General features: G+C 39.4%; 1 protein-coding gene across 2 annotated transcripts in view; it reads right to left on the bottom strand.

Moving 5' to 3' along the window:
- Positions 1-1,398: 1,398 nt before the first annotated feature.
- LOC107087741 overlaps positions 1,399-11,410 on the bottom strand; it is a 28,931-nt gene continuing 18,919 nt past the window's right edge. Inside the window, exons 2-3 of one of the 2 annotated variants that reach the window (XM_015379471.1) lie at positions 8,831-8,883; positions 1,399-4,257 (exon numbers count right to left, since the gene is read on the bottom strand). In XM_015379471.1, coding sequence (XP_015234957.1) covers positions 3,498-4,257; positions 8,831-8,862 — 792 coding nt within the window. In that variant the 5' untranslated portion in view covers positions 8,863-8,883 and the 3' untranslated portion in view covers positions 1,399-3,497. The remainder of the gene's footprint in view (positions 4,258-8,830; positions 8,884-11,410) is intronic. The other variant, XM_015379470.1, reaches the window with a different exon arrangement.

Genomic DNA, 11,410 nt, shown 5'->3' with positions numbered 1-11,410 from the left:
CAATATCATGACATCCACATTTGTGTGACCATTTTTTCTATAACCTTTTTGCTGCTGTAAACACCAGAATTTCCCCAATGTGGGACAATAAATGGATTTTCTATTCTATTCTATACTGGACTTTCCCAAATTAGAGGAGCGGCTAGTTTAGGAAATATTTATAACATCAGTTTTAACATCTTTGTGAGCTAACTTGTTGTAATATGGGGAAATCTGATTTAGTTGGGCACGGATAGTAAACTTTGGAAGTTTTATGTAGTTTCTTAGTTTTTCACTTTAGCAGCATTGTTAGTTGGTTAGTAGCTGATTATCAAACCCAAAACTGATCTTGAACGAAAAAAAAAAAGAACATCAGAAAAGAATAGATGAATTAAACATTTAGAAAACATGTCTAGAAGTTTGCGAACATAAACGGTGGTTTGAAGTAGTTGCTATGGTTACAATAGGTGGTTAGGAATGGATGGAGCAGAATGGAGAAATACCTGCTGCTTCTCCATAACTTCATTTTGACGTTTTAAGTTTCACGCTTCGCACGTGTCTCCACTGCCTTGATTCCCATCGTGCTTCATCTACATTCCCTGCCAGTGGTTTTAGCCACTCTTGGATGGAAAGCCTATTTTTCGTTGAATTTAAACTTGCCCATGTTGTCCAGGTAAAAAGTTAGTGACACATCACCCCAAAACATCGTTTTTATTGGTTCCACGATCGGGACGGAACCAATAATGGTTACAGCGAGCAGTTCGGTAAATGGAAGGAAAATATTGCCAATTATTTAAATGTTTGATATGGATTACAAAAATAAAATCCTATTTATGATGTGGTAACAATTTTAAGACCTAAGAAAGACTGGTTTAAGACATTTTAATACCAATTAGGGCCTTGAAGACTTTTTAAGGATCTTCAGGAACCTTGTTTAACTCTTTGCGTTCTATATAAGCTACTGGGACCAGAATTTCCCTTAAGGAGTAATCCCAAGGGATAAATAAAGTTGAGTATAAGTCTGCAATTTCTTCAGTATCAAACGATTAATAAGAAAAAGTAAATAAATAAAAAATAGCTTTTGTTCCCCTTGATATTTTAGCATATCCTTTCCTTTATTTGACTGTAAAACCTCCTTAAAGAAAAGAGACAAAGTAAGTAATAACAAAACATACCCAACAAAGATCGTCAAAAATTACCTGATAGTTCCTTTTTTCAAAACTAGTGCAGTTTTGGACAGTGACACTCAAGACCCGGTGTTCCTTTCTCCTCAACCCTAGAAACTCTACAGCTAAAAGCAGGTGTACCCTTTTTTACTGCATTGATTGTATGGTATAGTTGAAGCAATAACCAGTTTGCATCATATCAGTCAAACTTGATGATAATGCAGTCTAATGCACCTGATAAAAATACGTAAAGGAGAAAAAAACTATTTCACACAGGCTTTATTACTCTGGAATTTATTTAACGGTACAAATGAAACAAGGAGGAAATGATTTGGCAGGCGACTGGCGACCTGTCCAGGGCGTACCCCGCCTCTCGACCATAGACCGCTTCAGACAGGCGCCAGCACCCCTCAACTTGGGATAAGTGTGATGGAAAATGGATGGATTTGTCAGGCAAACGATTCAAACAATATTCTCCGTAAAACAATTCATTGAACTTGACTGAGCAAACCATTTTGTTACGGCTGGATTACTTCAGCTTTATATTAGCCCATTTCTAGGTACATGAGCTGGACGGATTTCACAGGCCAGACTACAAATTCAAAACTTGACCTTTAAAACCAGAAAAAAAACAAAAAACCCAGAAGCCAATAGGTTTAATTTATGGCATTTATGTAGTTAAGTGTGCACAGATACTAATTGACCTTTGCTTGGCTTGTTAACCTTGGCTGGAAAATGAAAAAAAAAAGACAAAAAGGAGACAAATTTCTCAGAATTACAAAAAGGAAAATTAATTATGTGCATGAAAGGTGCTTTCTATTCAAAGATTTAGATTGGTTATATATTCCTTGTGATATTCTGTAATTAGTGCGAACATAAAAGCTATTAATAGGGACTAACTCTGAATGCCTATGATCTTCTGTGGGTGTTTAAAAACCTCCAGTTCCTACATGAGATACAACATGACACAATACAGTTAGACATCAATCATCCATAAAAAGGAATATCATGACCTTTCCTTCTTTCTTAGTTGCAGACCCTGACAAAAGGATGCCTTACCGTTGAAACTTGTTCCTTTTTAACACATTATAATCACAATCTGATATGTATTTTATTGACATTTTATGTTAGACCACCATAGTATGACAGTGAAGAAGGAAAACTGAACCTTTTTCTGTTAAAACCATTTGCATATTATATATAAATAAAGTGTGGCTTACAGTTAAATTCACCCTCTTTACTCTCAAACCCCTAAATAAACTCCTGAGGATCCATTTCCTTTCTATGTGTACATATATATCAAAGTGCTTTGGTCAAATGAAACCCCTAAAAAATAAAAACAGAATAGAGTGGTATTAAATAAATGATGTGTAATAATGGCCTAGTCAAAGTTCACGGTCTTTCCTAATCCACTAATTGAATGGGGCTTAACAAAGTGTTAATTTAAGGTCCTCAAACAAATTTTCACACTTTTCAGATATTTATTTGTAAAAAACCAAAAAAAACTAGGGATGCAACTAATGATAATTTAACAAATTGATTATTAATTTTCTTAATTAATCGATTAATAATCGAAAAGGTTGCTTAAAGAAGATTTTTATGAAATCAAACCAGGTGAAACTAATGTTTCCACTTGAGGAGTTCTTGATAGAACTTATTGAGAGAAGAAAACATTTTTTACCTGAAATGCAAAATGTTTATATATATATATATTACAATATTGATATAATTAGTGCACTAAGTGGATCGCTCTGTAGGCTAAAGGCATGTTCTACAGTAATTGATTACTAAATTTGTTGACAATTATTTCAAAAATAAATTAATTTGATGAATTGTTTCAGCCCTGAAACAAACAAAAAAAGTATTTTTTTCCCCCCATTAAAACTCTGAACTTTTTTTGGGTCTCAGTTGGTCACATGAGATATCAATAAAATACGCTGAGGTTGTAGTTTTCATGGCACTTTAAAATGGAGGGATTCCTTGAAAGGAGGTACTGTGTTCACTAAAGAAAGGTTGACTCTCCTAAATAAAACCATATATTAAACGTAAATCTTGTAGAAGTCATAGTCCTGTCTGAGCGCCTACAGGGTATTAGGAGCGCGGAGTGTTAAGTGCACCATGATCCAGCTGCAGGCAGTGTTCTTTATTTGCAGATCTGAAAATGAAGATTCCTTCATAAGGCGTTTATTTATTTCGTCACAGTGAAAATTGTCCATAGCTTCAAACTAAATCTGTTTTTCTTTCAAACAGAGCTTTCCTTCATTGGTTGCATATTCATAGATAAGAGTTTGATTGTTGCAGAACTTTGGCAAAGGTTCGTGGCGGTTCTGATAGTCAGGTTGCTGTCAGGATTCAGTCGGAGTCCTCGCCAGCGGTGGCGGCCTCCAAAGCGGCCAGAGCCTCCGCCACCATTGAGTCTGTGACGCTCTGCACCTCCGCCTGTTCTTTCGCCTCCTCCTCTCCGTCCTCGCTCTTGGTCACTGAGATGCCGCTCTCCTCTGTGGAATTGTCCGGCGTCTTTGGCAGCGTGAGGTCGTCCCTCGTGCCGCCTGAAGATAAACTGGCGGTGCTGGTGTGGATGTCCACGGACAAAACGCTCCCCTCGTCCCCAGTGTCCCAGAGGTGCTCTGGTGTCCCTCCTACGCCTTCGTCGATCTCGTCAAACGACGAGCTCCTACCTGCGATGTCGCAGGTGGTGATGGCGCTGTCCCAGCCTTTGGTCGTAGCTTCGTAGCTCCGGTGGCTCTCGTACTGCTGTATGTTGGGGTAAATAGGCACCTGGCTCGCATCGATGTCCATCCATCCTGACCCTACGACCTCTGGCTGGATGATGTAAAGCCCCCCGTCTGTAGGGGGTGCCCTTGCGTGGTGTTGCAGCTCGTTGGCGAGTGACGGCGCGGAGTGCAGCCTTTGGTTGACCTGGTTGTTGTCAAACTCTAGCTTGAGCGTGCTGTCGTTGGACTTGCTGTAGCCCAGGTTATGGAAGCCCTGCTTCTGTTCGCTGTGGTCCCCCTGTGGGTCTCCGCCCCGGTGGTGTTGCGCCTGGTAGAGGGAGCTGCCTGCAGAGTCGGTTTTGTGCACATCCGACGCCGTCGATGGGTCGTAGATGTAGCTGTTATGGGGGACACAGATAGAAACAGTAATGAAGCTGGAATCTGAGATCCAAGGAGGAACCAAACATCTTAGAAACTTGGATTTCTTCCTGCTGCATGTTAGCAAACAGAGGTTAAAATGATTAATGCTCAGTAACTTTCTAAACCTTCGTTAGAGGCTTGTCCCTTTATTGGGTTTTCTTTCAAGGACATCTTGTATGAGGCTTTATGGTGGGTCGCAGTCAGACCAGTCTGCTGCTTTTGTTTACGTTTTATTCAGTTTCTCCTCTCATCACTGGGTTCCTGACTCCAACTGGGCTCCTTCCATCTCACACCTCTCCAGGTACTCCCTACCTGCATCCTTCATTCTTCACACGTCGTCTCCTTCACGCTTTTCCCTTGTCTGAGCTTCCTCAGAACACAAGTTCTGAGAATTAAGGAAACTTTTTTTTTTTCTTCCGTTGCATCGACTGACTCTGGTTCCTCCCACCCACACACACACTCCCCCTCTGACTTAAGCACCTCTTAGCAACCCTGCATCTCAGCACAGAAAGCTGAGAAAATGAATGTTTTCCATTTCTTCAGCGCTGCCGTGGTGTCCTCTGCCTAAGGTGAAATCTGAAGCGTGTTTTTAAAGAAGCGGGAAGCTCACTTATGTGTTTAACTTAGAAAAAAAAAAATAATACTTAGATGTGGATAAACAAGGCAGAAGAACCAAACTGTATTTTCATCAGCAACAGGAGGCCAGCGAGTTCATCGCAAAGCAATTTTCAAGAAGCCAAACAAACATGCCTGCTGGTGAGATTTTTTTTTGTTTTTGGACAAACAGAAGAAGAAATAAGACATCTTCTTTCAGGTCTACACCAGGTTCAGCCTCTGATACGCAAATGGAGGCGACGTCAGAAGCAGAGATGCTAATCTGTGACAAAGGGAGCCCTTTATAAACTGATGCTCCAGGCCTCTCTCCGTTTGGGATTAGAATAGGTCTTTTTATCGTGTTAAAAATGGGGAGTTATTGTGAAGGTGAGAATGAGACTAAATGAAGATGTTTGCTGGTTACTGATACTGACCGGTTGGATAGATGGGGGCGTGTCCTGCGCTGTCAGCATATAGTAAACAATGTTTTTGTCCATTTTGTATCACAGGAAAAGAAGTTTTCCTCAGACCAATAGTTGAGTTAAAGGCTACTAGAAGTTCTTAATGAATCAATTTCAGCTTAAGGAGCTAAAAAAAAGCCTTAGTGAAGCTTTTAAAGCCTTATCAGAACTTTAAACATTACAATTCTTTTCCTGTGATACAAAACGGACAAAAACATGAGAACATTTTTTACTATATGCTGAATCTTGACACTAGTTAAACAGTTACTACACAGGCTTTGAAAGAAATGAACAAGGACCTGATAAGATATGGAAACACTGTCTTAAAGTCCCCAAAGGGGGCGCTGTAGCAGCAGGAAGGTATTTCTACACTGAACAGAGCAGCATTAAAAGCTTTTTCTTAAAAAGAAAAAACAGCAGTGAGGAGAATTGCAGCGAGCGTCACAGCTGGTCTCTTCGCTTAGTGCAACATCTGGACGCTGATAAGAGAAAGGAGAGAGTTTCCTTTCTTCAGTAATTCCACCATTATGATGCAGATCAGTAAATATAGAAACCAGAATGTAAATTAGCATGGCAGCTTATAACAATAAAACCCAAGGTGGACACCGCTGTGCACGATGGTGGCTGTGTCATGCTGCGAGGTTCCTATATTTAAGCAGGGATAGGGATGACGCATGATGAAAGCAAATGGATTCCTGAGGATTAAATCTAAAAGCTACATTACAGTTTATATGAGCCTTTGTGTAACTCAGTCATAAAATAAAATACATTTGTTGTTTCAGAAAATGAAAGGTTCGACTGTGCTGCAAATCCTGGACATTTCCAGTCCACCCCGCTGATCCAAAGAAATAAACTAAACGTTGGGTGTCTGCTACTAGCAGTAGGTCTGGGTTTATCCAGGCAGCACAGCTGAACATTTTCTATTTTTTACCGGCTCCTCATGGCTGACCCACTAACCTAAGCCCTCAAACTCTGCTAATCCCAGAAATGTGACACTCCACACAATTAGGGAGGTATGTGTTTGTGTCACAAGCATTCATATGTGTGTGTGTGTGTGTTTTTGAGAGGGGAAGAAAAAAGAAAACTAAAAAAAAAAAAGTGTGACAAAAGAAAGGAGGGAGGGAGGGGTTTTACTACGCCGGAATGTGAAACACATTGAGCCCCTTCATTAATCTCCAATCAGGAAGTCGTTTCCTGCTCGCATCAAACGCAGCACAGACCTGACAGCGATGCATTGTACGCCTTTAATGAGCAGACGGTCCGGGACAGGAATACAGTAACCAAGGGTGCTGTCTATTGACATATTGACTCATGGTTTGCACTAAAAGCCCATGTGAGGCTCTCTGAGCAGACATGTTATAAATGGACCTTTCTCTCTGTCTGCCCAAGACAAGAAATCTATTTCACCGGAGAGGAAACTAACTGTGAGAGCTTGGAAAACAACCAAAGGTGTAGGTGTCATTAAAATCTGGGCTTTCAGGCTAAAAAAAAAACACATTTTAACATGTTTTGATCCTTAAATTGCATTAGATTTCCACGTTAACATAAAATTAGCCGTTTTGTTTGCATTTCCACTGTCATACAATAAGTCGGCCTGTCTAAGTTCCCACTCTGCAAAAAATTTTAAATCTTAGTCATTTTTTCTTTAAATATCTGCATTTTTTCTGGAATTGAGGAGGTAAGTGAGACACTTTGCCAATGGAACAAGACAATTTACATATAAAATAAGAAAAAAACAATTGCATTGTCTTATTTGAAGTGCATTTTATCTAATTATCTTATTTTAAAGGGATAGTTCGGTATTTTTGACATGAATCTGTATGGCATCCCCATCACCAGTGTCATGCAATCACACTGACTTACCCCTTGCAGCGTCCTGTGAGCAGAGTTATCGTCCAGTTTTGGTCAAGCCGAAAGTAGTCCTGCAGGTTTTTAGGAACAGCGAAATAAAACTTTTCTCCGCCGCGGAGGGAGACATGGCTGTTGTTGGGCTCGCTGTCTGAATGACGGCGCGCACTGATACGAACAGAGAGAAAATAGGACCAATTGATAACGACGTGTGACTTTTTCCACTACAATGTTTTTGGGATGCGAAAATATCACTCTTTTGAACACATAATGTTTTGGGAAGAGAAAAGTTTTATTTCGCTGTTCCTAAAAACCTGCAGGACTACTTTCGGCTTGACCAAAACTGGACGATAACTCTGCTCACAGGACGCTGCCAGGGGTAAGTCAGTGTGATTGCATGCCGCTGGTGATCGGGATGCCATACAGATTCATGTCAAAAATACCGAACTATCCCTTTAAGAGTAAAAATACTCATTCCATTGGAAAATCCTCTTACTTATCTACACAAATTAGGGGTAAAAACACTGAATTTAAGTAATCTTTACATATTTCTAGATTGTTTTGCAGTGCATGCAGCTGCTGATTGTTCCCAAAGTGTCTCAGCTCTGCAGTCATGTGATTATTAGGAGGTTTTCTGACTCGGTCTGAGAGGAGCAGCCTGGAGCGCAGGAGGAAAAACGTAGAGCTGCTTTCTGCACAGAAGAACCCTAACACTTTATAGAAAAAGTTACTATTTTTTATCACTTGCATGGGTCTAGAAGCACAATATGTATATCAAGTCACTCAGCAAAGACCCTGCTACATGGCTGTACAGCTTATTTTGGCATTTGACCAATTAGATGAGCCCTTTAATGATATATTATCTACTGTGAATTAAGTTGGAAAACAAAAGTTAACAAGTCAAGAAAAAAAGGTAAAAAGCTAATAGAAAAAGTTAAAAAGTAAAGTAAAGTTAATAATCCTAGTTAACAATTATATTTCGGTTTATAAACTAAAAATTGAAGTGCCATTAATGCCTCTAAGGTTATTGTGTACCAAATAAAATGAGTTTCTTTCACTCTCAGTGTTTTTCATGGAATTCTTATAGAAGCACTTCTGTTAAATTTCTTAATATATTCAGGCAAGTTGGTGTTTCTTGTTATTGAATTTTTACCATCAAAATATCCATGTTTTTTGAATGTTACAAAGGTAATAAGGTCTTGTCCTGGATTCCAACATCACTATATGCAAATTTTGATTTTCAAAGTGTTTCACTGAGTGTCCTACGAAGGGTTAATAATGGGATCTGAATCCTTATTTATAAAGCTTATAAGATGTTTGTCTTTCTTATTGAGCAGATTCACTATCAGATAAAAATAATCCAACTAAGGAAGTTTAACAGGAAAAAAATGTTAAAAGAAAAGGTTAAAGACATACATTAACACATTTCTATTTTAGATTTTCTTACAATCTTTTTAAAGAAAAGGTCTGAAAGTGAAGTTTCTTGTTGTTTTCTGTTAAGTCTTAGTATAATAAGACCTGCCTTTGTTTATTTAATAAACCAATGAATGAATTTGTGGTAGTCTATTGGACAGTGACAGGAAAATAGAGAACCATAAAAACAAACAAACCAAACGTTAAAAGAGGAGAATGAAAAAAGCCTTCTCACCTTTTTACCATCCGGCAGCATTGGCACCCCATTTGGCCAGATGTGTTGTTGTGCTGTGGAGACACATTAACAAACCCATTAAATATTAATCAGCCAAACATTCTTCAGGGTAAATGAGGTGAAGTTTCAAAACAAAGCGACCTAAACACCATGTCAGATTAGAACTCATCAGGAGAAGGTTAAGAATCATCTAATAATTAGTGATCTCTGACTTTTTAACTAGTTAAAAACAAACTGACCAGTTGCCAACATTGATGTTTGGTAACGAGGATGAAGACGGTGTTTAACTGCAGCTAAAGATGTTATTGCCATCGATCACCGCTGCATGTCTGTGTGTTTACTACCAACGTGCGGCCCTGGTCTCTCCTGATGGCGTGCTTCACACGGGGGCTTTGGCATTTCATTGCCTGGGTTAATTATTCATCACTGACTTTTGAAAAGGTTTGTGTCAAAGTGAAGTAGAGGCTGAGGGAGGTGGAGGACGAAGTGTCTGACAATAAAGAAGAAATGAGCAGAACTGACAGAGAGCATCTGATCCACTTTATTTTAAACATCCTCATCCTTGTCCTTCTGTTAGCTCTACTCTCTAAACTGCAAATCCCAGCATGTCTCTAACATCTTAGGAACTGCTTCAGTCTTTCTTGCAGCCATTTTTCTGTCTCCCATCACTGATCCTTCAGCACCTCCTGTTTGGATGTTTGATCCCAGAAACTTCCCTCATCCTGAAACAGACACTTCTCTCCTGCTGTTCATCCCCCTCCTCCTCTATGTGTCACATTGTTTTGGACAGAATATGATAAAAATGTCATTCTACTATTTCATACTTCTACAGATTACCAGTCTTTAAAAAAATTTAACTTATTATTGCACACATGGAACAGATCCCAAACTGGACGCAAGAAAGGAAAAAACATTATTAAAAAAGGAATTGGGGAAGGTGGGAAGGAAGGAAGGAAATAAATAAGAAAGAAGAAAAGAAGCAGGAGGCAAGGGAATTAAAAAGGAAGGAAGTAAGGAAATAAATGAGGAAAAGGTCAGGGAGGAAATAAAGAAGGGAGGAAGAAATTAAGCATGGAGGAAAGACAAAGAAAGAAATAAAGAAGAAAGGAGACTAAGAAGAAAAAGGGTAAGAGAAAACGGACATTAATAAAGAAAGAAGGAAGAAAGGAAGGAAATAAAAAAGGAAGGAATAAATTAAGGATGGAAGGAAAAGGGAGGAAAAAAAGGAAGGACAGAAGGAAGAAAAGACAAAGGATGGAAAAGGGATGGAGGATGAAAGAATAAAAAGAAATATGACAAAGAAAAAAAGCAGGGGGTAAGAAAGTAGGATGAAGGAAGAGAAAAGGGAAGGAGTGATGAAAGGCTGAAGGAAGCAGGGAATGGTTGAAGGAAAGAAAGCTAGAAGAGAGAACGGTTGAAAGAAAGACCAATAAAAGAAAGGAGGGAAAGAAGGAAGGAAGGAGAGAGAAATTTAAGGATTTAAGGGAAAAAAAAAGGGTAAAGGAGGGATGGACAAAAGAGGGAGGATGAAGGATTGAGGGATGGGAAAGAAAGAAGGGGGGAACGAAAGAGGAATGAAAGGAAGAAGCCGCATGATGCAACAAGCTACAGTCTAAAAAAGTGGCCCTGCAGAGCACCCAGCCAGGCTGGAGGGTCCCGTATCTCCCAGGGATGGAACAGGAGAGGAGCTTTATTTCCCCAGAGCTCTTTGAGAACCGTCACATCAATAAAGCCTTGTGTTGCAGTCACAATCAGCCAAGTTTTACAATTACAGTTCACATTTGAGGAGATCAATAATCCTCTTAAGAGCTGCACCTCTCAGCCTGCTGGGTGTGCAGGTTTCTCCCTGCTCTTCATAACCGACTCTTCCTCTTGTTTTATTGTTTTGCAGCGCCATTTCTTTCCTAGTGCATTATGTATATCCCATATTTCACTGATATTTGTTTGCTGCTTTCTGCTCTGCACGACCTCAGGGGTGTTTTTAATGCGGCTGCCTCAAAGCCATGCGGGCTTAGCTGGATGCATTTGGGGAGCATCCACAGCCCACCATCCATCCAAATACACAGCTGTAGTAAAAAGAAAGTAGCTCCACCTTCAATCCGACACAAAATCCTACCAGGTTCTAAAATGATTGAAATCAGACTAAAAATAAAACCCTGTGAAAAGACTTCATTAAATCATAAGTTTAAACCCATTTACGTAAACAGACAGGTTAAAATTATGACTAAATACTATGCTGAAAAACCAGGTATTAGAAGAGAAAGAAATGTCTCTACATAATTTTAATGATTTACGTAAAGTGGCTCTTAAAGCACAAAAGTCTGTTAAAATAAAACATAACTTAATCCACTTTGGAAAAAAACTTCAACTCCATTTGAAGAAAAATAACCCCAGAGCATAATTGGACCACCACCGTGCTTCACTGTGGGGTTTTCTGTGATGTGTGGGCTTGTAGGGATGGGAACCGTTCACATTTGGACCTATTTGCAATATAATCACTATTTCAAAATTGCAGGGGCACACAGGTTTGGTAATTAACAAGACTAAGAGGCTATTTTTTTTTCTCACTCCAGCCCTTTA

This window comes from Cyprinodon variegatus, unplaced genomic scaffold, assembly GCF_000732505.1.
Source record: "Cyprinodon variegatus isolate N-32 unplaced genomic scaffold, C_variegatus-1.0 Scaffold193, whole genome shotgun sequence".
Lineage (NCBI taxonomy): Eukaryota > Metazoa > Chordata > Actinopteri > Cyprinodontiformes > Cyprinodontidae > Cyprinodon > Cyprinodon variegatus.
This window is presented reverse-complemented; position numbering and strand designations above follow the sequence as displayed.